This window comes from Trichomycterus rosablanca, chromosome 14, assembly GCF_030014385.1.
Source record: "Trichomycterus rosablanca isolate fTriRos1 chromosome 14, fTriRos1.hap1, whole genome shotgun sequence".
Taxonomy (NCBI): domain Eukaryota; kingdom Metazoa; phylum Chordata; class Actinopteri; order Siluriformes; family Trichomycteridae; genus Trichomycterus; species Trichomycterus rosablanca.
This window is the reverse complement of record NC_086001.1, coordinates 14,354,249-14,381,977: the sequence shown is the minus strand read 5'-3', so window position 1 is coordinate 14,381,977 and position 27,729 is coordinate 14,354,249. Positions and strand designations below refer to the sequence as shown.

The 27,729-nt window shown below is 41.2% G+C and overlaps 1 protein-coding gene across 1 annotated transcript in view; it reads left to right on the top strand.

Moving 5' to 3' along the window:
• The window catches only part of LOC134326693 (adhesion G protein-coupled receptor L3-like), a 537,600-nt gene that overhangs the window by 483,042 nt on the left and 26,829 nt on the right, over nt 1-27,729 (top strand). The window contains exons 17-19 of the mRNA XM_063008876.1: nt 9,631-9,851; nt 12,709-12,775; nt 13,882-13,973. Of these exons, the coding sequence (XP_062864946.1) occupies nt 9,631-9,851; nt 12,709-12,775; nt 13,882-13,973 (380 nt within the window). The remainder of the gene's footprint in view (nt 1-9,630; nt 9,852-12,708; nt 12,776-13,881; nt 13,974-27,729) is intronic.

Sequence of the window (27,729 nt, the reverse complement as noted above, 5' to 3'; positions counted from 1 at the left end):
TTATCAGCTCCACTTACCATATAGAAACACTTTGTAGTTCTGCAATTAATGACTGTAGTCCATCTGTTTCTCTACATACCTTTTTAGTCTGCTTTCACTCTGTACTTTTATGGTCAGGACCCCCACAGGACCACCACAGAGTAGGTATTATTTATGTGGTGGATCATTCAGAGCACTGCAGTGACACTGATATGGTGGTGGTGTGTTAGTGTGTGTTGTGCTGGTATGAGTGGATCAGACACAGCAACGCTGCTGGACTTTTTAAATGCTGTGTCCACTCACTGTCCACTCTATTGTGTCAGATCCACTCATGCCAGCACAACACACACTAACACACCACCACCATGTCAGTGTCACTGCAGTGCTGAGAATGATCCACCACCTAAAAATACATGCTCTGTGGGGGTCCTGACCATTGAAGAACAGGGTAAAAGCAGGTTAGAGAAAAAGTATGTAGAGAAATTGATGGACTACAGTCAGTAACTGTAGAACTACAAAGTGCTTCTATATGGTAAGTTGAGCTGATAAAATGGACAGTAAGTGTAGAAACAAGGAGGGGGTTTTAATGTTATGACTGATTGGTGTATAGAGTTATTCAGATCAAATGTATTAGTATAGCATTTTTTTTAGTGGACATTGTCAGAAAGCAATTTTATTCTATGACCAAATTCAGTGGTACCTTGTAACTCAACGTCCTCTAAACTCAAAATCTTTGAAACTCAACACCCTTTGTTAAGAAATGTTTACCCTTAAACTCAACGTTTCCCTTAAACGCAATGTGTTCAGTTAGTTTTTTAAACATTTTTTTATTTAATTCCAAATTAACAATAAATAGTCGCATTATTCAGCGCTAAGCTTGAGTGGTGCGGTGAAACGTCATCAAAGTGCGAATATGAGACGAATCTGCATTTGTGTGGAATAACTGTCAGCTGAAAGCTACACAGGTATCTGTGTTTATCTGGATTTTTCTCACTGTTTCACTTGTAAACTTGTGTTACAGCTCGAGGTTCTGAGAAATTGTAAGAATCAGTTTGTATTCCAGTGATTTTATATTATATTTGTGTTATTTTCAGTGTATAAGTGTCAAAAACAACCCCATTATTTTACATTAGCTTAAAATATATGGAACAGGTTTCCCAAACATCCTTATGGAAAAAAATATCTTAAAACTTAACGTCTTTTAAACTCAACGCTAGTCTTGGATATAATTTAGAGTAGTCAGTGTACAGCTTGTATAGCAGTGTAGATTTACTGTCTTCTGAAAATAACTCAACACACAGCCATTAATGTCTAAATAGCTGGCAACATAAGTGAGTACACCCCACAGTGAACATGTCCAAATTGTGCCCAAATGTGTCGTTGCCCCTCCCTGGTGTCATGTGTCAAGGTCCCAGGTGTAAATGGGGAGCAGGGCTGTTAAATTTGGTGTTTTGGGTACAATTCTCTCATACTGGCCACTGGATATTCAACATGGCACCTCATGGCAAAGAACTCTCTGAGGATGTGAGAAATAGAATTGTTGCTCTCCACAAAGATGGCCTGGGCTATAAGAAGATTGCTAACACCCTGAAACTGAGCTACAGCATGGTGGCCAAGGTCATACAGCGGTTTTCCAGGACAGGTTCCACTCGGAACAGGCTTCGCCAGGGTCGACCAAAGAAGTTGAGTCCACGTGTTTGGCGTCATATCCAGAGGTTGGCTTTAAAAAATAGACACATGAGTGCTGCCAGCATTGCTGCAGAGGTTGAAGACGTGGGAGGTCAGCCTGTCAGTGCTCAGACCATACGCCGCACACTGCATCAACTCGGTCTGCATGGTCGTCATCCCAGAAGGAAGCTGATGCACAAGAAAGCCAGCAAACAGTTTGCTGAAGACAAGCAGTCCAAGAACATGGATTACTGGAATGCCCTGTGGTCTGACGAGACCAAGATAAACTTGTTTGGCTCAGATGGTGTCCAGCATGTGTGGCGGCGCCCTGGTGAGAAGTACCAAGACAACTGTATCTTGCCTACAGTCAAGCATGGTGGTGGTAGCATCATGGTCTTGGGCTGCATGAGTGTTGCTGGCGCTGGGGAGCTGCAGTTCATTGAGGGAAACATGAATTCCAACATGTACTGTGACATTCTGAAACAGAGCATGATCCCCTCCCTTCGAAAACTGGGCCTCATGGCAGTTTTCCAACAGGATAACGACCCCAAACACAACCTCCAAGATGACAACTGCCTTGCTGAGGAAGCTGAAGGTAAAGGTGATGGACTAAACCCAATTGAGCACCTGTGGCGCATCCTCAAGTGGAAGGTGGAGGAGTTCAAGGTGTCTAACATCCACCAGCTCTGTGATGTCATCATGGAGGAGTGGAAGAGGATTCCAGTAGCAACCTGTGCAGCTCTGGTGAATTCCATGCCCAGGAGGGTTAAGGCAGTGCTGGATAATAATGGTGGTCACACAAAATATTGACACTTTGGGCACAATTTGGACATGTTCACTGTGGGGTGTACTCACTTATGTTGCCAGCCATTTAGACATTAATGGCTGTGTGTTGAGTTATTTTCAGAAGACAGTAAATCTACACTGCTATACAAGTTGTACACTGACTACTCTAAGTTATATCCAAGTTTTAGTTCTATAGTGTTGTCTTATGAAAAGATATAATAAAATATTTGCAGAAATGTGAGGGGTGTACTCACTTTTGTGATACACTGTATATATAAACAAAATCATTAATCTTTAATCTTAGATTATACTAATTGTGCTGATGTCATTAGGTTTGTCTGATATATACAGCAGTGTGCTGTCTGCATATTACTAGAAATGTATGTCTTGTTATGAGGTATATTTCATAATGGTAGCATGTAGAGTGTAAATAATAATGGTCCCAACACTTACCCTTGGGGAGCACCATAATTTGTTCAATTAATATTTATAAATTGTAAGCTGTCAGTCAGGTAAAATTTAATTCTATGAAGTGCAAGTCCATTAAGACTTTCTTTGTTTTCTAGCCTCTTCAGTAAAATATTATGAGCTATAGTACTAAGATCTGCCCTAAGATCTATTAGAACAAGAAAAGAGATGCATCCATTATAAGAGGACATTATTAGCTCATGAACTACCCAAAATAATGCATTTTTAGTTGGGTCTCAATCCTAAATAAAATGTTTTAGAAATATTATTTCCATGTAGATAACAGCGTAATTGTTAAGGCACTGCTTTTTTTCTCAAATCTTGAAGACAAGAAAAATGGTCAATATCAGCCTATAATTTAACAGCACATATGGATCAGGATCAGGTTTCCTAAACAAGAGTTTAATGTATGCACATTTAAATGATTTGGGTACCTATCCAAGGCTAAGGGGCTTATTTATCTTATGATGGCAAGGAGTAAGCATATTGGAATAGGGTCAGGTAGACATTGATGAAGTTGGCTCAATAATCAAGAGATTGGATTAAAGGAATAAAGTTGATTAAAGTTGAGTAATATTGCTGGGTTAGCCACTATCAGCACTAGTGCTGCTCCAAGTGTGTTTCTGCTTAATAGGGTAACAGCACAGTTTAAAGAATGTTAGAAAATAATTTCTCTGATATTTTTAGTAAGCTTGGCTACTGAATTGAAAAGTAATGTAAGATTATTCCTTTTACTTTTGAAAAATTTAAAGATTTGGCTTTTAAGGGCATGTTTATATCCATCCATCTATCTATCAATCCATCTATCTATTCATCTATCTATCTATCCACCCACCCATCCATCCATCTATCCATTAATTTATCTAAACATCCATCCATCTGCCCACCTGCCTGCCCATCCATTTATCCATTCATCTACCTAAACATCCATCTCTCTATCTATCCATCCATCCATCTGCCCACCCGCCCATCCATCCATCTATCCATTCATCTATCTAAACATCAATCCATCTGCCCACCTGCCTGCCCATCCATTTATCCATTCATCTACCTAAACATCCATCTCTCTATCTATCCATCCATCCATCTACCCACCCGCCCATCCATCCATCTATCCATTCATCTATCTAAACATCCATCCATCTGCCCACCTGCCTGCCCATCCATTTATCCATTCATCCAACCATCTCTATATCCATCCATCCAGCCACCCACCCAACCATCCATCCATCCATCCATCCATCTTTCTATCTCTCTATCCATCCACCCATCCTCCCTCCTGCCCGCCCATCCTCCCTCCCGCCCATCCATCCATTCATCCGCCCTCCTGCCCGCCCATCCATCCATCCATCCATCCATCCATCCAACCATCTATCTATCTATCTATCTATCTATATATATATTATACCATTAAGCAAAAATTTTCTTTGTAATCATTTTAGTGCAGATATGGATTGTGAAAGTCTTTGGTTTGGCTGCTTTGATGGTGACATAGTCATAAATTCTGATAAACTGTGAACACAGCTGAAATAAATGTAATAGTGCACTTGAATTGAAAGCAATGTGACAAATATTATAACATGGTTTATATAATAAGAGATACATCCTAGTTTGTAAGTGATGTCTGATGGCGACTCCCAGACTGTCAGTTTAGCCTGTTTGTTTGCTGCCTGGTCTTGTCTCTGGATAGTCAATTACCACTATCTGCTACTACACTGACACCATAAAGCCTTCCAGCTATGCTAAAAGAAATAAGAGTAGCATCTTCTAGTGAGGGGTGGACACCGTCCTGCTTTTAAAGACCAGGACTTCAATGCGAAGTGGACTAGTTATCTACAAATCCAGTGTTTAATTCTTAGCACCATTTTAGCAGTTACTATAAACTGCTGTAGGTTTTATCACTGTGCCGAACTGGTAAGGGACGAAAGCATCCTACTGCTTCTGACATTGTTCTAGCTAATGCACACATGAATCTTCTTAACATTACCTCAGACTGTCTCAAATGTGTGTTATTACTGCTGACGTGAATAAAATTTTTAGAAGATTTACTCTAGTATTAGTATTGCTCTGATGCCAGGTGCCCAGAAAACAGGAAACTATGGTTATTTATGCTTCTATGGGGGTGGCAAATCGCACATCATAGCTGAGAATCTCCTATACTTAACAGGTTTCTCAGCAGATGAGTTGCTAACAAAATACTTTGTTAGACACGTGGATCTGAAAAGTGTTGTGTTTAGCCCTGCAGACACGTCACAGAGACATCACCCATTCGCCACACTATAAGGGCTCTACTGCTACTTCTGTACTAGTGGCATTCTAGTCTGTTTGTAAGCATTCATCGCGATTATTGCTCTATTCTGAAGCCTGAATGTGACCACTTAATGCTAAAATCTTCTTCATCAGACTAAGAACTAATCAGCACTTATCACATGTAAAATTACGATAAAGAGAAAAAAACTAAAAATACAACACTTAGCACAGAGAAAAAGAGCTGCTGCATGGGCCACAATAAAAACAAATATATCTAGTTTAGAGTTTAAGTGCCTTTTGGGATGGATCCTTTGGGATTTTTGCTGGTAATCTCAAAAACAGTTTTAATTCCACATGGGAAAAATGGGTTAATGCGCTAGAGCAAAAAATACACAAAAATATTGACTGGTCAGATGCTGGTAACACTAGTTTCCCAGCAACAGACTTAAAAAAACACATGATAAAACACTGTCTATAACCAAAAAGGTCCTGATTTACAGAGATACCAAATAAATGTGACTACAGGTCTCAATTTCTACAGAGTTGGGTATGCTTGGTAATATAAGAAGCCTTCAGGAAATGCTTGGTCCTTTACAAGTAAAAATGGGTTCAATTTAAAACAATTATGTTCACCTACAGAGTAAAAACTGGATAAGCCTTAAGCTAGCTTAAAGAAGTTAGCAGACTCTGTTCTGTACCATGTACCCAAACCAGAATTCTAGCTTATTTCGAATCACCAATCAGAACTTGAGGAATGAACTTCCTGAGTCATTTGAGTCGCTTAAGCTCACCACTTTAAATAATGATTAAAGACTCAGCTCTTGCCGCTCAGGTGGCGCAGCGGTAAAATACTCTAGAACACCAAAGCAGGAATTTTGAATACATCGTATCAAATCTCAGCTCTGCCATCCAGCTGGGCTGGGCGGCTGTATGAACAACGATTGGCTGTTGTTCATAGGGTTAGAGGCAAGCCAAATCATGGGCCATCATACCTGGTGCAATTACGACATCTGCTGGCTGATTGATGGCGTCTGCACATAGTTGAGGAATAATGCTGATCAGAGTGTGGCTCTCCGTACACAAAGCTGATCCGCATATGAACTCGGCTCATGCAGGTGAAAAGATGCAGTCAGTACTGCTCACATGTCAGAGGGGGGTGTGTCAGTTCGCTCTCCTTAGTCAGGGCAGGGGTCAGCACCAGTAGAGAGAAAGCATAACGCAGTTGGGTAAAAATTTAACATGCTGTTACGTGCCAGTACAGCATGTTTGTTTTTTTTGTGTCCTGTTTTGGTTTTCTCCTGCTACTCCATAGGTGCTGACTGGGAACCAATGGGAAGCCCTGCTGGTTGGAAAGGGGTGGAGCATCAGGAACAAAAGGACAACTACAGGCAGCAGAGCGGGAGAGTTGATGGTGGAAGCTGAGTTCATGAAACGTTGCTTTTGTGTGTTTGTAGTGACTATTTGTCCCACTTAGTGTCTGATCACCTAAACTCCTGTTTTGTGTTTATTTGTACTGCTCCATTGTACCCGGAAGGTGGACAGGGAAGTTTGGGCGCGGCTCTACATGTGCACACACGCAGTAAGGCCTCTGTTCTTTCTTTAGCCTGCTGCTCAAGACGCGCCAAACGCACTTTAACTCTCCCTTCTGTTAAGGACACAGAAGACTGCAATGAACCAGGGGAGAATGGATCAAAACGAGGAAGAGTACCCCTTACCTCAGGACCTGCAAAAGCTTTTGCAGTCATAGCCGGTGTCGTTAGCTCCTCTAAGTCTACCGGCGCCACCCCCTCCTGTATAGTTTTCTGGCTCTCTGATACTTCCCCCTCAGGAGAAAGAACCGAACCAGTACACGCATCTTCAGTAGTAGTGTCCACCACTGGACTTACCGTTAACACATCCAACTGAACTAAGCGTTCAACAATCAACTTGCGAACCTCAGATTTTAACAAAGCCCTTGATATGGAGAGACCAAAATGAGCCGCTATTTCCACTAAATCATCCTTTCTACACATATTTAATATCTCAAATGAAGGATTAGAAATAAACTCTTGAAGACTAAACTTAGCAGTAGCCATTTCGACTGCTCTACAGCGCTACACCACCCTACTTATAGTACACCAGTTAAACAGTCAGAAGCAAAATGCAACACACACAACCACCCCACCAACCAAAATCACACGTCTTGGTTAAAAAGAAGACGAGCCCCCAAATGTTACGAACCAGCCCTGAATGTGGCTAGGGGTTGCGGGGCTGGTAACATGTGGACATGTGAGTATGGGTGGTTTGGTGGAAGGATAACACACAGGACAAATCTTTTGTAAACGTATTGAGTTGTATTTACAATAATTTAAACAGGGAGTGCACAAATACAGGAACAACAACGAACGGTACAGTCAAATAAGACCTAAAACTTACAGTTAGGCCCCGAAACTGCCCACACACACAGCGAAGGTGAACAATGGACGGTGCCAAAGAAAAGAAAAGAACAAAAAAACCTAGTCTGCCTAACCCGGCCTAAACCTACCCAAAAATACACTTTGTGGCAACCGCCCCTAACCTAATGAACTAAACAGAGGCCTTACTGCGTGTGTGCACATGTAGAGCCGCGCCCAAACTTCCCTGTCCACCTTCCGGGTACAATGGAGCAGTACAAATAAACACAAAACAGGAGTTTAGGTGATCAGACACTAAGTGGGACAAATAGTCACTACAAACACACAAAAGCAACGTTTCATGAACTCAGCTTCCACCATCAACTCTCCCGCTCTGCTGCCTGTAGTTGTCCTTTTGTTCCTGATGCTCCACCCCTTTCCAACCAGCAGGGCTTCCCATTGGTTCCCAGTCAGCACCTATGGAGTAGCAGGAGAAAACCAAAACAGGACACAAAAAAAACAAACATGCTGTACTGGCACGTAACACATGCTAAAAATCAGGAGAAGAAAGGGAGAAAATGCATTTTAAAAAAACTCAGCTAAGCATTAAAATGGAAACCAGTCATGCACTCATTTATGTATCTTCAAAAAATCTGTTCTATCTCTACTTTTGTTTTAACAGGGTTTCAGCAGATTTGTGTTCTTATACGGGCATCTATTTCTACTAGAGTAGTGAAGGTTGCTCTGTATAAGTGTTTATAAGATGCTGTGTATTGGTTAAGGCTTACCACTTACCAAAACAGTAAATAAAACAGTGTTTCCCAATGTCTGATGCAAGACTTTCAGATATAGACCGCCATAACATTAAAACCACCTCCTTGTTTCTACACTCACTGTCCATTTTATCAGCTCCACTTACCATATAGAAGCACTTTGTAGTTCTACAATTACTGAATGTAGTCCATCTGTTTCTCTACATACTGTGTTAGCCTCCTTTTATGCTGTTCTTTAATGGTCAGGACTCTCCCAGGACCCCCACAGAGTAGGTATTATTTAGATGGTGGATCATTCTCAGCATTGCAGTGACACTGACATGGTGGTGGTGTGTTAGTGTGTGTTGTGCTGGTATGAGTGGATCAGACACAGCAGCGCTGCTGGAGTTTTTAAACACCTCACTGTCACTGCTGGACTAAGAATAGACCACCAACCAAAAATATCCAGCCAACAGTGGTCCTGACCATTAAAGAACAGGGTGAAAGCAGGCTAAAAAGGTATGAAATGAGAAACAGATGGACTACAGTCAGTAATTGTAGAACTACAAAGTGCTTCTATATGGTAAGTGGAGCTGATAAAATGGACAGTGAGTGTAGAAACAATTAGGTGGTTTTAATGTATGGCTGATCAGTGTACCTCCCTCTACAATGCAAGTATTTATCAGAAGCTTAAATTATCAGAAATAAATTGTTGTGCAATATTGTTAAACATGGAAATGACCACAATACTGTCCATATAAAAATGGTTAAATCAGGTACGGGACAATAATGTTTTGCCAGAAGTATCTCAGTGTTTAGTGGGGCTAAGGTTACGGCTCTGTGCAGGCCACTTAAGTTTCTTTAAACCCAGCTATTCTTCAGGTCTTTATAGACTTTGTTGCACAGTCATGCTAGAACAGGTAAAGGCATTCCCTAAACTGCTGCCGCCAAGTTGGGAGCATATAATTTTCTCTATAGAATTGTTTCATTACACCTGTTAACAACTGTTGTGGCTCAAGCACATGAATTCAGAAATTAGAACGGGTGTCCCAATACTTTTGTCCATATAGTGTAGATTAGAATGGATGGAAGTTTTTGTTTGTCTTTGGAAGTGTACACGTCTTAAAATATGCTTTGCAAAGCTGGGAGCATTAATTATTAATGAAAGTGTACTGTGTATGATAGATGAGCTCTAAACTTTGTTAATGAATTTTTTTTAATTGCATTACAAGAGTGAAATGAGATGGACATCATCCATCAAAGTCATCATTCATCCACTTAGTCAAAAACCTTTCAAATTTACAGACTGTGTGTGTGTGTGTGTGTGTGTGTGTGTGTGTGTGCGTGTGTTCCAGATCGTCTGTGCTGTGTTTGCTGCTCTGCTGCATTTCTTCTTCCTGGCAGCTTTTACCTGGATGTTTCTGGAAGGTGTGCAGCTCTACATCATGCTTGTGGAGGTGTTTGAGAGTGAACACTCCAGAAAGCGTTACTTCTACCTGGCAGGATATGGCATTCCAGCTCTTGTGGTAGCAGTTTCAGCGGCTGTCGACTACAGGAGCTACGGCACTGAAAGAGTGTAAGAACACACCTGAAACACACTAGGCATAATTAAACCTGATTTTCACTATTAAGAATAATTGTGTTCTGATTTTGATTGTATATTAAGGGCCACATCAAGGCTTTTGAGTCAATTCTCAATACTAAAAATGATTAGCCATGTGAAAACCACTTTAGATACATTTAGAAATTAAATATGTTAGTTAGCAAGTTAGTCGATACTGGTGAGTGATACTTCATATGTCAATATACACCGATCAGCCATAACATTAAAACCACCTCCTTGTTTCTACACTCACTGTCCATTTTATCAGCTCCACTTACCATATAGAAGCACTTTGTAGTTCTACAATTACTGACTGTAGTCCATCTGTTTCTCTGCATACTTTGTTAGCCCCCTTTCATGCTGTTCTTCAATGATCAGGACCACCACAGAGCAGGTATTATTTAGGTGGTGGATCATTCTCAGCACTGCAGTGACACTGACATGGTGGTGGTGTGTTAGTGTGTGTTGTGCTGGTATGAGTGGACTTTTTAAATACTGTGTCCACTTACTGTCCACTCTATTAGACACTCCTACCTAGTTGGTCCACCTTGTAGATGTAAAGTCAGAGACGATCGTTCATCTATTGCTGCTGTTTGAGTTGGTCATCTTCTAGACCTTCATCAGTGGTCACAGGACGTCACCCACGGGGAGCTGTTGGCTGGATATTTTTGGTTGGTGGACTATTCTCAGTCCAGCAGTGACAGTGAGGTATTTAAAAACTCCATCAGCGCTGCTGTGTCTTATCCACTCATACCAGCACAACACACACTAACGCACCACCTCCATGTCAGTGTTACTGCACTGCTGAGAATGACCCACCACCTACATAATACCTGCTCTGTGGGGGTCCTGGGAGAGTCCTGACCATTGAAGAACAGCAGGAAAGGGGGCTAACAAAGCATGCAGAGAAAGAGATGGACTACAGTCAGTAATTGTAGAACTACAAAGTGTTTCTATATGGTAAGTGGGGCTGATAAAATAGACAGTGAGTGTAGAAACAAGGAGGTGGTTTTAATGTTATGGCTGATCAGTGTACACACAATGGATTCAGTAATGAATTAGAACCTTAGAATTTTTTCACACTTGATTGTGCTGTGAATTACATTTTAATAGTTTTAATAGTTAACAATCTAACAGTGTTTTACCAGTTTCCATGGTACTTAAAACTGTGGTCAGGCGTATCCTGTTTGCTGTTATTATTTTTGAGATGTGTTTGAAAGTGAAGTCCAGCTGTTGCAATCTGAACTGATTGAACATAGTTTTTAAAAAGCACACACCTGGGTCTATAAGGGCACACAATTAAACTGCATTGTCAGGACAAAACCAAGCAATGAAGACATTGCAGACAGAGCATTGAAGACGAAGCAATAATATAAAACTATATCTAAGGTTTTAACTGTCCCCAAGACCACAGTAGCTTCAATAATTTTGAAATAAAAGAAGCTTGGAACAACCATAACCCTTCTTAGAGTTGATCGTCTGTCCAAAATTGGCATTTTCAGAGAGAGGAGTTCTTTAAAAGAGTCCCAAAGTCATGTGATGAGATTGAAGAACATGTTGGACTGAAGCTCCTGTTGAGTAAAAGGTATATGACAGCCAAATTGAAGTTTACCAACTGTCATGTAAAGGACTCTGGCAACATAAGGAATATTTTGTGTTCTCTGTGTTCTGATAAGATGAAAAAATATCTTTGGGCAATCACTCAGTCTGGTAAAAACTTAATCTGGCCAATTATCATCCCTATGGTGAAATACACTGATCAGCCATAACATTAAAACCACCTCCTTGTTTCTACTCACTGTCCATTTTATCAGCTCCACTTACCATATAGAAGCACTTTGTAGTTCTACAATTACTGACTGTAGTCCATCTGTTTCTCTGCATGCTTTGTTAGCCCCCTGCCATGCTGTTCTCCAAGGGTCAGGGCTCTACAGAGTAGGTATTATTTGGGTGGTGGATCATTCTCAGCACTGCAGTGACACTGACATGGTGGTGGTGTGTTAGTGTGTGTTTTGCTGGTATGAGTGGATAAGATACAGCAGCACTGATGGAGTTTTTAAACACCTCACTAAGAATAGTCCACCAACCTAGAAGATGACCAACTTAAACAGCAGCAATAGATTGTGTCTGACTTTACATCTACAAGGTGGACCTAGGAAGGAGTGTCTAATAGAGTGGACAGTGAGTGGACACGGTATTTAAAAACTACAGCAGCAACAGACCAGCACAACACACACTAACACACCACCACCATGTCAGTGTCACTTTAGTGCTAGGAATGATCCACCACCCAAATAATACCTGCTCTGTGGTGGTCCTGTGGGTGTCCTGACCATTGAAGAACAGGGTGAAAGCAGGTTAAAAATTTATGTAGGGAAACAGATGGACTACAGTCAGTAATTGTAGAACTACAAAGTGCTTCTATATGGTAAGTGGAGCTGATAAAATGGACAGTGAGTGTAAAAACAAGGAGGTGGTTTTAATGTTAAGGCTGATTGGTGTATAGTGGTAATAGAAAAGAACTGAGGGCAGTTGTAGCCTAGCGGTTAAGGTACTGGACTAGTAATCAGAAGATCGCTGGTTCAAACCCACCATTGCCAGGTTGCCACTGTAACCCTCAATTGCTTAGACTGTACGCTGTAAGTCGCTTTGGATAAAAGCGTCTGCTATATGCTAAAAATGTTAATGTAAACTGAGGGATGAAAAAATGCCACAAAATACATAAAATACATTTTAAAAAATGACCATGACTGTTGCGGCAGTTCAGCATGACAAACAACAATTAAGTAAACGTTGTACTAAATGTTGCCTCTTACATTTCCTTTTCTAGGTGCTGGTTGCGTCTGGACACGTACTTCATCTGGAGTTTTATTGGTCCTGCCACCCTTATTATCATGGTAAATCCTGGTCATTTTTTATCACTGCATAAAGGAAGTGGTTACTAAACAAGAATAAATAAACATTAATCATTTATAAAAAAATAACTGTAGTGATAGATACATCAACAGTGTTTTATTTTGTATTATAAGTTGGCAAAGATTTGAGACCTTTAAGTCAAAAGATCATTTGTGTTGAGAGCAAGATATTGATGTTGTACCTGGACTCAATAAACAGAAGGCATATCCATATACAGTGTTATAGTACGGCTACTGTACTTATGATTAATTATACAGACCATTTTGTCAGTCATTGTAATGTGTGCTTAATAATGTATGAATACATTCATAGGAATTATTACCAGTAGTGTACAGTTAGGTTGAAAAATATACCTATATTGTTTTTACATTGACGACAGTGACTTATTTTACAAAGCTGAAGCATGACAAGCTCCATTTTTAAATAAACAGGCTACGCTATAAAGATACACCGATCAGGCATAACATTATAACCACCTTCCTTATATTGTGTTGGTCCCCCTGACCCATCGAGGTGTGCTGTAGTGTCTGGCACCAAGATGTTAGCAGCAGATCCTTTAACTCCTCTAAGTTGTGAGGTGGGGCCTCCATGGATTGGACTTGTTTGTCTAGCACATCCCACAGATTCTCGATTGGTCTTGGCCGCCCATGACCCTGTCGCAGTTTTACCACTGCTCCTTTCTAGGACCACTTTTGATAGATACTGACCACTGCAGACGGGGAACACCACACAAGTGCTGCAGTTTTGGAGATGCTCTGACCCAGTCGTCTAGCCATCACAATTTGGCCCTTGTCAAACTCGCTCAAATCCTCACACGTGCCCATTTTTCCTGCTTCTAACATGAACTTTGAGGATACAATTTGCATTTGCTAGCTAATATATCCCACCCACTAACAGGTGCCGTGATGAAGAGATAATCAGTTTTATTCACTTCACCTGTCAGTGGTCATAATGTTATGCCTGGAAAAAATCATTATGATGAAGAAATCATGTCAGCTTTATCTGCCTAATAATCTTTTTTTAAAGTAAGGTGAGGTTATAATAAGGTTTTAATTTAAAACATGTCATTCTAATTCTTATTTTACAGCTGAATGTGATTTTCCTGGGCATCGCACTTTATAAAATGTTTCACCACACCGCCATACTGAAGCCAGACTCCGGCTGTCTGGACAACATAAAGTAAGTGTGTCTGTCTTAGACATCTATTAGACGTCTGTCTTATACTTTACGAATCCTTTATATGCCCTTCTGCATCTGTCTCTGCATTAAAGGACATGTGAAAGCCGTACCCCCACAGACATGGGTGGAGCATTTAGCATTTCTCATTCCTAAAGGCATGTGCTGACTGACTGTCTGCTGGTGAGGCTTATGGTATTATGGGAAGAAAAGAGCGGCATCAGGTTCAGAATAGACTAACGATTAACCTCTGTGGGATTAACCTCTGCCATGCACACGGGCATGCATATTCATAAAGGGGAGCTCAGGAGAGCCATAACGAGTTTATGAATATGTGGTTTTATTGATACCCGCGCTTCAGAGGTGGAATAAAATACGAGGTGTGTGTTGTCTGGGAGACTGACACTGGTGCTGCATAAATATGAGTATGGTATAATGGCGGGATAAATGGGCCACTGGCTGTATGTATTAAATGACAGCCTATTCACCACATAATGCACTGTTACTGGGGAAAATGTTTTGTGGTGAATTATCCAGTGCACTCATGATATTTCACAAACAGTTATAGGGCTTGGAAAGGACACATCACAGCCTGGCTGGTCACCATATATTAAGAGTCATCAGTTTTACCATTATAAAATCCATTTTTGGAAATGATGTGTAATCAAATGTCGCAGCTGTACTCATTAAAAATAAAGACAATGAAAATGAGAGACAATTGAGGTGTTAGAGGCATAAGCAACAATGAATCCACAAGGTTTTACTTCTTCTTAAGCAGTTTGCAAAAGATGGGCATGAATACTTACACTGATAGGCCAAAACATTAGGACCACCCTAACTAAAATAACCTAATGCAGTCCTGTGGTATTTAATACCAGGACATTGCCACCAGGTCGTAAGTCTTGCAGTGCATTCTGGTTCCATCTCTTCAGTGGGTAATCGATGCACATGTGCCATGTACCCAATGTACCCACTGTAGATGGCAGACAGGATTTGGCATGGGCACTTTAACTGGCCTGCAACTAAGCAGCACCATACACAAAAGGGTGTTGTGACACATTCACCTCATTACAGTATTGAATTAATCTGTGGTTTCCATTAATGAGTGTTGGCCTCCCAACAATCTCTTTTAAGGCTTGTCCTTTCCTTTGGACCACTGGACAACTGACTACTCACTAAGGCTTTCTGTGAACAGTAGATACTTTAAAATTAGATACTAAGTTAAAGTTAAGATACTTTGAGACACTTTAAACTAAGGACTTTTGGATAGAACAATTTGGCCCTTATGTAAGTCACTCAAGTTTTCAACATGTGAACTACGAGTAACTACCATCAGCCCAGCATTGAATACATCACTAACTGTGACTTGCATTTTTTTAGACAACAGGCATTGCCATGCACACATTTGGGCAGGGCGTGGTATTTGTTTTGGCTCAATAGGAAATATGGTTGACATAACATTTTACATAACATTATACACACAGTTAGCTTATTATGCAATGTATTGTCTTTTGATGCACAATACACCGATCAGCCATAACATTAAAACCACCTCTTTGTTTCTACACTCACTGTCCATTTTATCAGCTCCACTGACCATATAGAAGCACTTTGAAGTTCTACAATCACTGACTGTAGTCCATCTATTTCGCTACATACCTTCTTAGCCTGGTCAGGACCCCCACAGGAACACCACAGAGCAGGTATTATTAAGGTGGTGGATCAATCTCAGCACTGCAGTGACACTGACATGGTGGTGGTGTGTCAGTGTGTGTTGTGCTGGTATGAGTGGATCAGACACAGCAGCGCTGCTGGAGTTTTTAAATACCGTGTCCACTCACTGTCCACTCTATCAGACACTACTACCTAGTTGGTCCACCTTGTAGATGTAAAGTCAGAGATGATCGCTCATCTATTGCTGCTGTTTGAGTTGGTCATTTTCTAGACCTTCATCAGTGGTCACAGGATGCTGCCCACAGGGCGCTGTTGGCTGGAAATTTTTGGTTGGTGGACTATTCTCAGTCCAGCAGTGACAGTGAGGTGTTTAAAAACTCCAGCAGCGCTGCTGTGTCTGATCCACTCATACCAGCACAACACACACTAACACACCACCACCATGTCAGTGTCACTGCAGTGCTGAGAATCATCCACCACCCAAATAATACCTGCTCTGTGGTGGTCCTGGGACAGTCCTGACCATTGAAGAACAGCAAGAAAGGGGGCTAACAAAGCATGCAGAGAAAGCGATGAACTACAGTCAGTAATTGTAGAACTACAAAGTGCTTCTATATGGTAAGTGAAGTTGATAAAATGGACAGTGAAAGTAGAAACAAGGAGGTGGTTTTAATGTTATGGCTGATCTGTGTACATAAAATTTGGCATGACAGCAAGTGACCCAGGGTTAATTCCCGAGCACTGGTCACTATCCGTTTGGAGTATGGAACTGTCTCACAGGTTTCCTCCAAATACAAAGTAGCCTACCCCCTACTGCATGTTTCTAAAACATAGACATCTAAGTGAATACTGAGAACACCTGCCAAACTGCTCACAAATAATGACCCAGGACAAGTTCAGACCCAGTTTCCAGGCCACTGGTCCAGTACTGACCCAACACTATCTGCTGCAACACTGTGCTGCCTTACCATGTAAAATATACATCTTAACCAGCCGCTCAGGTGGCGCAGTGGTAAAAAACACGCTGTTCACCAGAGCTGAGATCTCAAATACATTGTATCGAATCTCGGCTCTGCCTTGCCGGCTGAGGCTGAGTGGCTACATGAACAACGATTGGCCTGTTGTTCAGATAAGGGTTCACTTAAAGCCGGATGGGGACTTTGCTGGCTGGTTGGTGGCGCCTGCACGGAGATGGGGAAGGAGTGCGGTAGGGGGTGTGGCCCTCCGTGCACAGCGCTGTACCGCACTGCGCTTGTCAAGTGTAGGTGATAAGATGTTCGATTGCTGTGCACGTGTCGGAGGGGGCGTGGAGCAGCCTCGTCCTCCCCAATCAGGAGCAGGGACCAGCATTAGTGAGAGGATGATTGACAGGTAGAAATTGGATGCGCTAAAAGTGGGAGAAAAAGGGGTAAAATTATATATATATATATATATATATATATATATATATATATATATATATATATATATATATATATATATATACTTCTTAACCAAAAGCCTTTTGACCCATCTGATTAATTAGGCAGTCTGTAAGGTGTGATTTCAGTCTTTGATAATGGCTTGACTGTAGAATCTTATAATTTTGTAATCAGACGTCCTACTAGTGCTAATAGTTGAATGATTTGATGCTCCTAGTTCCACAGGGCTAATTTACAAAACACAGTTTGAACTTGAAGGTCTTTGATTAGTGGCTAAAAGACAAAATGAGTATGTACAGTGTATCACAAAAGTGAGTACACCCCTCACATTTCTGCAAATATTTCATTATATCTTTTCATGGGACAACACTATAGACATGAAACTTGGATATAACTTAGAGTAGTCAGTGTACAACTTGTATAGCAGTGTAGATTTACTGTCTTCTGAAAATAACTCAACACACAGCCATTAATGTCTAAATAGCTGCAACATAAGTGAGTACACCCCACAGTGAACATGTCCAAATTGTGCCCAAATGTGTCGTTGTCCCTCCCTGGTGTCATGTGTCAAGGTCCCAAGTGTAAATGGGGAGCAGGGCTGTTAAATTTGCTGTTTTGGGTACAATTCTCTCATACTGGCCACTGGATATTCAACATGGCACCTCATGGCAAAGAACTCTCTGAGGATGTGAGAAATAGAATTGTTGCTCTCCACAAAGATGGCCTGGGCTATAAGAAGATTGCTAACACCCTGAAACTGAGCTACAGCATGGTGGCCAAGGTCATACAGCGGTTTTCCAGGACAGGTTCCACTCGGAACAGGCTTCGCCAGGGTCGACCAAAGAAGTTGAGTCCACGTGTTCGGCATCATATCCAGAGGTTGGCTTTAAAAAATAGACACATGAGTGCTGCCAGCATTGCTGCAGAGGTTGAAGACGTGGGAGGTCAGCCTGTCAGTGCTCAGACCATACGCCGCACACTGCATCAACTCGGTCTGCATGGTCGTCATCCCAGAAGGAAGCTGACGCACAAGAAAGCCCGCAAACAGTTTGCTGAAGACAAGCAGTCCAAGAACATGGATTACTGGAATGCCCTGTGGTCTGACGAGACCAAGATAAACTTGTTTGGCTCAGATGGTGTCCAGCATGTGTGGCGGCGCCCTGGTGAGAAGTACCAAGACAACTGTATCTTGCCTACAGTCAAGCATGGTGGTGGTAGCATCATGGTCTTGGGCTGCATGAGTGTTGCTGGCACTGGGGAGCTGCAGTTCATTGAGGGAAACATGAATTCCAACATGTACTGTGACATTCTGAAACAGAGCATGATCCCCTCCCTTCGAAAACTGGGCCTCATGGCAGTTTTCCAACAGGATAACGACCCCAAACACAACCTCCAAGATGACAACTGCCTTGCTGAGGAAGCTGAAGGTAAAGGTGATGGACTAAACCCAATTGAGCACCTGTGGCGCATCCTCAAGTGGAAGGTGGAGGAGTTCAAGGTGTCTAACATCCACCAGCTCCGTGATGTCATCATGGAGGAGTGGAAGAGGATTCCAGTAGCAACCTGTGCAGCTCTGGTGAATTCCATGCCCAGGAGGGTTAAGGCAGTGCTGGATAATAATGGTGGTCACACAAAATATTGACACTTTGGGCACAATTTGGACATGTTCACTGTGGGGTGTACTCACTTATGTTGCCAGCCATTTAGACATTAATGGCTGTGTGTTGAGTTATTTTCAGAAGACAGTAAATCTACACTGCTATACAAGTTGTACACTGACTACTCTAACTTATATCCAAGTTTTATTTCTATAGTGTTGTCCCATGAAAAGATATAATAAAATATTTGCAGAAATGTGAGGGGTGTACTCACTTTTGTGATACACTGTATGTGTGTCCTGTTTGTCCTGCTCTGTTGAGTGTTTATGTATAGGCTCACCCATTTTCTATGCCATGATTTATAAAGCTATTTGAAACGGAGAGTGTCAACCGTGAAGTTACCTGCACTTAGCTCACCCACCCTGCCAGGGTCGGGACCTTTCTGTCTCGGCTCTGACACCTGTTAAATCTGGATGTATGTCTTCTTTTCTGCAAGTACGTGTGCGACCTGGTGGATCTCAGGGAGGGGCGGAATGGCTCAGTGGTTTGAGATAGTGGTGCAGACTGCAGCGGATTGTGGAGTAAGGCTTGGTAATAAAGCGCATTTGATCCACGTACACTGAGGATTTGGATTTAATAAGCACAGCAGGTCGAGAGATAGCCAGTTGCGCCTCCCTTCATTACTAAGCATTAAGTGGGATTACGCATGCCAATATGAGCTGCCAATTTGTCAGAATGCACCGATATTGAGTGCCTCATCATTGATGTGATTTGAAGACGATTTTAAAGGGGCACAATCAGGTTTAGAGGAAATAGCCCAGCCATGCCAGAGCTTTGAAAAACAAATCTTAATATTTACCATCAAAGCAATTTTAGGGAAAAAAAAGCCTTCCTGTCTGCAGCAATTGTGCAAGCACTCTGCCTGAAAGCTGTCTATGGCAACTTGTACTTGCAATGGAAAGCATAAAGTATGTTCTGAATAGATTTTTTGAAATAATGTATACATACATAAACACACACACACACACAAACCCCCTCCTTGTTTCTACACTCACTGTCCATTTTATCAGCTCCACTTACCATATAGAAGCACTTTGTAGTTTTACAATTACTGACTGTAGTCCATCTGTTTCTCTGCATGCTTTAAAGGTCAGGACCCCCACAGGACCACCACAGAGCAGGTATTATTTGGGTGGTGGATCATTCTCAGCACTGCAGTGACACTGACATGGTGGTGGTGTGTTAGTGTGTGTTGTGCTGGTATGAGTGGATCAGACACAGCAGCGCTGCTGGAGTTTTTGAACACCTCACTGTCACTGCTGGACTGGGAATAGTCCACCAACCAAAAATATCCAGCCAACAGCGCCCCATGGGCAGCGTCCTGTGACCACTGATGAAGGTCTAGAAGATGACCAACTCAAACAGCAGCAATAGAAGAGCAATCGTCTCTGACTTTACATCTACAAGGTGGACCAAGTAGGTAGGAGTGTCTAATAGAGTGGACAGTGAGTGGACACGGTATTTAAAAAGTCCAGCAGTGCTGCTGTGTCTTATCTACTCATACCAGCACAACACACACTAACACACCACCACCATGTCAGTGTCACTGCAGTGCTGAGAATGATTCACCACCTAAATAATACCTACTCTGTAGTGGTCCCGTGGTGGTCCTGACCATTGAAGAACAGGGTGAAAGGGGGCAAACAAAGCATGCAGGAGCTGATAAGCTGATAAATGGAGCTGACAAAATGGACAGTGAGTGTAGAAACAAGGATGTGGTTTTAATGTTATGGCTGATCGGTGTATACTATAATCTATTGTACAAGGTTTTAGATCTTTGAAAAAATAAAGTGCCGCTCACAGGCAGCTGTGTTGAATACTTATTGACAGTGGTTTGAGGAGGGACAACCACAAACCACTGACAGGTTGTTTGCCGACCAAGATTCATTGATGCCTCAATTTCTGGCTCAAATTGCAGAAAGGTTTAATATTGGTAATGTAGTGAATGTATCACCATGCACAGTTCATATAACTCTTCAGTTACAGGCCAGTAAAAGTTCCCATTCTGACAGTCCACTGTCCTGTTCTTCAAGCTCTTTTACTCATAGATGAGAAGGTACATGAATGGACCATGTGACTCATTTAAAATATGATTTTTTTAGATGTAGGGTATAATTTTTTGATGACTGAACTAATTGTTGCTTGATTGGACATTCATCTCGCTTTGTTTAGTTTAGCATGAGCCAGTTGCCCATTTTACTGTCACTGTTCAATTCTTGTCTTTTCTTTATTTCTGTCAGTTTGCTTGATCTGCTTTCATGTTCTGTTTATTGCGTCGGTTTATTAACATATTCTTTATCTTTCCGTCTTGGCTTTGCTTTTCTTGCATTTTCTTTATTTTGGCTTTTATCGTGTAGCTACCACTATATTGATGGCTGTATTATTGTTAAGTGTCAATAGTAAGACATAGCAATTATTATTATTATTATTATTATTATTATTATTATTTTGGCTTCATGTTTTTAGTGTGTGTTTTTTACAAGCACACATGTATCCTTCTGTGGTCTGCCACAGATGTGTTTAATTTCCAGTTTGTCCTTGCTCTACTTTAAAATCAATATAAATGTCAAAATCAATGTGTTTCATCTTAGATGCAATCGTGACCTTCACTTGAATCCTGCATCATAGGATTGACATAACACTGACATGTTATAAGCACCTTAAAGCAGATTTTATAAGCTGACATGTTCCGCAAGCATAAATATTTATGTACTGGGTATTCTCTGAATACCCTTTATGTCATATTCGGACATAAAGACAGCCTGGTTTTTTGTCCACGATTTTAGAGAGGGGCCATCAAGCTGGCTTGACTGTTGACAGTGTCATCCATCTTCCAGCAGCCTCTAATGTATGGCAGGCTTCTTGTTAGGTGGTGTTGGATTGCATTGAAACAAATACACTAATCAGCCACCTCCTTGTTTCTACACTCACTGTCCATTTTATCAGCTCCAATTACCATATAGATGCACTTTGTCTCGTTTATCTGGTTTTCTACATACTTTTTAGCTTGCTTTCACCCTGTTCTTCAATGGTCAGGACCCCCACAGTACCACCACGGAGCAGGTATTGTTTAGGTGGTGGATCTTTCTCAGCACTGCAGTGACACTGACATGGTGGTGGTGTGTTAGTTTGTGTTGTGCTGGTATGAGTGGATCAGACACAGCAGCGCTGCTGGAGTTTTTAAATACTGTGTCCACTCACTGTCCACTCTATTAGACACTCCTACCTAGTTAGTTCACCTTGTAGATGTAAAGTCAGAGACAATCTCTCATCTATTGCTGCTGTTTGAGTTGGTCATCTTCTAGATTTTCATCAGTGTTCACGGGACGCTGCCCACAGGGCGCTGTGACTGGATATTTTTGGTTGGTGGACTATTCTCAGTCCAGCAGTGACAGTGAGGTGTTTAAAAACTCCAGCAGCGCTGCTGTGTCTGATTCACTACACACAACACACACTAACACACCACCACCATGTCAGTGTCACTGCAGTGCTGAGAATGATCCACCACCTAAATAATACCTGCTCTGTGGTAGTCCTGTGGGGGTCCTGACCATTGAAGAACAGCATAAAAGGGGAATTGTAGAACTAAAAAGTGCTTCTATATGGTAAGTGGAGCTGATAAAATGGACAGTGAGTGCAAAAAGGTTCTTTAGGGTTTCTACAGGTTCTTTAGGGCTGCATACTGGGAGCTGATTGATGTTCCTTGGGTGAAAGGACCAGCATTCCTGTCTTTTCTATTATTCATACAGAAGTCAATCCTGGATGTATGTGAGCTTGTGAAATTGGAATAACCCCATTCCAATTGCATTGACCTGCCTACTGACACTGAATTAGCCACAGCTCTTAAGTATCTTTTTGGCTGGCTGTATGTGTCTTAGCTGAAGCAGAGGTCAGACTGTACCCCACTTGATTGGTAGGTGTAAAGTGAATGTGGAGACTCTAAGTGTGTAGGAATTTAAGCAAAATAACTAGGGCTGTCAAACGATTAAAAATTTTAATCGCAATTAATCTCAGAATTTCATATAGTTAATCACGATTAATCGCTTTTTTTGTTTTTTTTAAAGGGAGGTGGTTTTAATGTTATGGCTGATCGGTACATACACTAAGATACACAAAAACTCATTCACAATCAACACTGTCTTGTTCCCTGGGTTCTGACGACTCATACTAGTGACTATATTACTTGCATCTTTGCACAATATTGCATTGTTTTTGCACCTTATTCTCACGTTATGCTACCTGCTGCTATATAAACCCTACGCTGCTAACTGGATATCAGAATACGTTTTTATTAGGGCTGTCGAAGTTAACGCGATAATAACAACGCGTTCCAGTGTTGCCAGATTGGGCGGTTATCCGCCAAATTGGGCGTATTTTGTTGGAAAACAATTTAATAGCATTTAAATAACACTTCTGTTTAAAAGAAAATATTCAGTTTTAAGAAGCACCAGCATTGTAGAAGGCTATTAAAAGTAAAGTCAATTTTCAATGCTGATTTGGCTTAATAGTGTTGGTCAGTCTGTATCATATTCTTGAAATGATAAAGTATTGCAAAGGAATATCTTTGAAATTCTTCCTCATAATGTTAAGGTTGCTATATTTTGGTTTTTCACTTGTCAAGGAAAATTAAGAGAGAAAAAAGCTTATTATTATCATGCGTGTGATATATATCATTTACGTGATCTGCGTATCACGTTACCACTGTGTGTTGTACGTCACTGAGCTGATATGTGTATCAGGTGACCAGCGGGTAACGGCATGTTATGTTTAAGTGTGACGCTCCAAGTTGTGGATTAAGCAATAAAGACAACTTGTTCTCCACATAACTAGTGTCATTTGTATTTCGTGGTTAAGTACAAAACATAACAATGCGGGTCTTCGTGATGTAATTCTACATGGCACTCACTGCCTGTATAGGTAAATTTTTCCTGTATAGAATTTGCGTTAACGGCACAATTTTTTTTAATCGCGTTAAATTGAGATCGCGTTAATGCGTTATTATCGCGTTAACTTCGACAGCCCTAAAAATAACAGGTGTAAGAGACCTAAAACTACTAAAATTATGTGTATTACTTTACGCTGCAGAAGCATTCATGACAAATTGTAAGATGCTTGTGGTGTAGTTATGTTAGTCTTATGACCAAATAGTACATTTGATACTTTTTTAACATATCTATGAGCCAGTTTTGGCAGACATGCATCGCCTTTAAAATAAATCACATAGACAGCCAATCATCCTGTTTCTATTAGACACTGAGTGCAGCTAGCGTGGATCTTTCCTATCTACTTAGATTTGCCTGATGTGAGGTTAATGAGAAGTCACCGTTTTCAAAAAAAAGCAAACCTGTTCAATAATTACTGCCTGGAAGACTGATCTCACATTTGCATTCTTTCCTTTCTCTGAAACTTTATTTCTGCAGGTGCTAAAAATCTGTTTTATTCATGCTCTCTCTCTCTCTCTCTCTCTCGTTTTCTTTTTCTGACTAACTCAATTACAGCAGCTTTTGGAATGCAGATTTTGCTCGTTCAGACTTAAAATGATGGGTATAAATTGCTTCAAATGTGCTTTAATGGCTTTAAATATGTTCTGAGACGTTCATGTCATCATTCACTTTAATTTTTCGTATTTAACTCTGACTATTAGCCTGGTAGTGGTGCTACCTGAGAGAGAGAAAGTGGGTGCTTCAGTCGTCATTTGGCTAAACGCTCAGCAGGAAGACTTCTTAGATGACAAATATCAAACTCAATTAAACTTTAAATGAACCCAGATGTTTCCTTGGCTGGAATTTAAGCAACTGCATCAGTTTGTGAGTGTGTTTATGAATCGTTTTAAAAGCCAGGCATTAGCAATCTGTCCATCTGAACCAACCTTGGGACATATGACACAACAGGCTGGAAAAAAGAACACTGTTCCCTTACCCCCTCCAGGTTCAAACATGATCAAAGTTTTCATGCAAGATAAAGCAAGAAGAATAATGCTCTGGGCTGCTCATTTCCACACAGCTGGTATTTTACAGTACGCGGTGCACCGGCGGGTACTGTTAATGAGGAATATTACCTTGACATTTGTGAGTAGTTTTGTTTTTCAAGCCTCATAAATGTGCTGTTAGTGGATTTCAGGGTAACCGCGGTGCTCAGAGATTAGAGCTCTATACTTTTATACCATGGCTACTAAGTAGATCAGGTCAAAAGTTTAATCGCAGGTCTAAATCCTTGCTCCTGTCAAAGTGTAATCATAACATGGAGCAAAAATAACTATTATATTGGATCCATATTAATGTTCTGCTGCAGGGCCACTAAACCCTCATAAACATTTTGTAGTGTGGATGGCACGGTGGCTCGATGGGTAGCACTGTCACCTCACAGCAAGAAGGTCCTGAGTTTGATTCCCAGGTGAAGCGGTACGGGTCCTTTCTGTGTGGAGTTTGCATGTTCTCCCGTGTCCGTGTGCTAGAGCTGGGCGGTTCCTGAATCACCCAGGTTAATGATTCTAATCTTTGTACTGAATACGGGTCCTTTCTGTGTGGAGTTTGCATGTTCTCCCCGTGTCTATGTGGTAGAGCTGGGCGGTTCCTGAATCATCCGGATTAATGATTCGAATCTTCGTACTGAATCAGGAATCACGAGTCCGAGGTCTCAATTAACTCGATTCCTATGAGCCCTCTGACTGGCTACTGCTAAGTACACAAGGCGAGTGAGCAGACTCACAGGAAACACCGCAGACTCAGATGCTTTGGCTGAACAAGCGGTTAAACACGCTGGTGTTTGTTATGTGGCTGAGTTTATGCACATGGTATTATTATTATTATTATTATTATTATTATTATTATTATTATTACTATTATCAGTAGTAGTGGTATAGATTAGTAATGCAGCATATTTTCTTGTAAGCAAAACAACAACAAAATATAGTTATATTATTATTATTATTATTATTATTATTATTAAAATGCAAATGCTTACAGGCTACTTTAGGACTGTACCACTTAAGGAGTATCATAGCCCCCATGGTAATTTACTGACTGTTTGTTTTGGTGCCACTGTGGCTGCCTGACTGGGTCAAGTTACCATGGCAATTTGTTGTTGACCATCCCCCTTGAACCCTTGACCCATTAATATACCAATCTGATTGGTAGGTGAGTCCACCCCCCTCTCCCCCCTCCTTGTCCCTCTCCCCCATGATCAAGATTCCACTTAGAAAAAAGTGTCAACTTGTCACTGCTAGGAGAATTAAGAGAGGATTTATTTACAGAAGATGAGTGCACAAAAGACAAGTGAAATTTGGATGCATTTCCATGCAGTAAATCAATTGCAATCAAGATGTCAGTACAAGTGACTCAAGTGAACTGGATCACATTACTGAGTGACTCAGATTAACCCGAGTCCATAAAATGAACCGAATGTACCACCACTACTGTGTGGGTTTCCTCCGGGAGCTCTGGTTTTCTCCCACAGTCCAAAAACGTGCAAGTGAGGTAAATTGCATGCAAAATTGTCCATGACTGTGTTCGATATTAAACTTAACTACCTGTCCTGTCATGAATGTAACCAAAGTGTGTAAAACATGACGTTAAAATCCTAATAAATAAATAAATAAATTATAGTACAGAGATTAATACATGTATGTTTGTTGTTCTTTAGAGAACTGTATCATTTGATTTCCCCGGGTTTGGCTTTGACTGTTCTAATTAAGCTATTAATGGTTATTATGCAGATTATTTTTGCATAGTTGTAGCCTAGCGGTTAAGGTACTGGACTAGTAATCAAAAGGTCACTGGTTCAAGACCCACCACTGCCAGGTTGCTGCTGTTGGGCCCTTGAGAAAGGCCCTTAACCCACAATTGCTCAGACTGTATACTGTCACACTACTGTAAGTCGCTTTGGATAAAGGCGTCCACTAAATGCCAAAAATGTAAATGTAAATACATAGTAGTAGAAAATTAAACGCAGCCTGAACGCAACATTATAGAGAGCTGTTGATATGTAACCATAGCAACCATACTTTATTAGGATTTTAACGTCATGTTTTACACCCTTCGGTCACATTAATGACAGGAACGGTAGCTACCCATCACACAAGGTTCATCAGTTCACAAGGTTATATCGAACACAATCATGGACAATTAAGTATCTCCAATTCACCTCACTTGCATGTCTTTGGACTGTGGGAGGAAACCGGAGCTCCCGGAGGAAACCCAAGCAGACACGGAGAGAACATGCAAACTCCTCACAGAAAGGAACCTGGGGATCGAACCCAGGACCTTCTAAACTTATCAAGTAAGCATTTGAACTGTCCGGTACTGAGGAAATAACCAACTTGCTGAGGAAACTCAGAACAGAACAGAACACTTTGTTATGTAGATCTCCTAAGTATCATCCTTCCTTCTTTCTTCTATAGCAGCGCAATGCTAAACACATTCTCTTTCTGTTTTAATAGAATGGGTTTTTAGCAGGTATTCAGGAGCTGGGCAGGCTGATGAAGTACTTTCCCTGTGGGTCATTAGGACAGACCCAGCAAAATGATGTTTAATGGCCTCCTCACTAATTCCATAAATCATTTATTTGGCTCCGCACCTGCTCTGGCTATTTAACACTAACTGTAGAGCTTCCTTAATGTGTCTGTGTGTGTGTGTGTGTGTGTGTGTGTAAGAAGATGTAAGTGGGCCGATTGCCTCTAGCGAGGTAAGTGTACAGTTGTTCATTCTGAGAGCTTCCGTGCACTTGTCAGGGACATTTATGTCATAGTCGCTTCACTGTGGACAGTGTCGACAATGTCCAGCAGCTTTTAATTTATGTTTTTTTTTATTCTTTTTGAATTATAACCACCCACAGTTCTCTGATTTAGTACTTTGTAGAACCACCAATTGTATTAATTACATAAGTGTCTCGGTGGGTAGCACGATCGCCTCACAGCAGGAAGGTCTTGGGTTCGATCCCCAGGCGAAGCGGTCCGGGTCCTATCTGTGTGGAGTTTGCATGTTCTCCCTGTGTCTGTGTGGGTTTCCT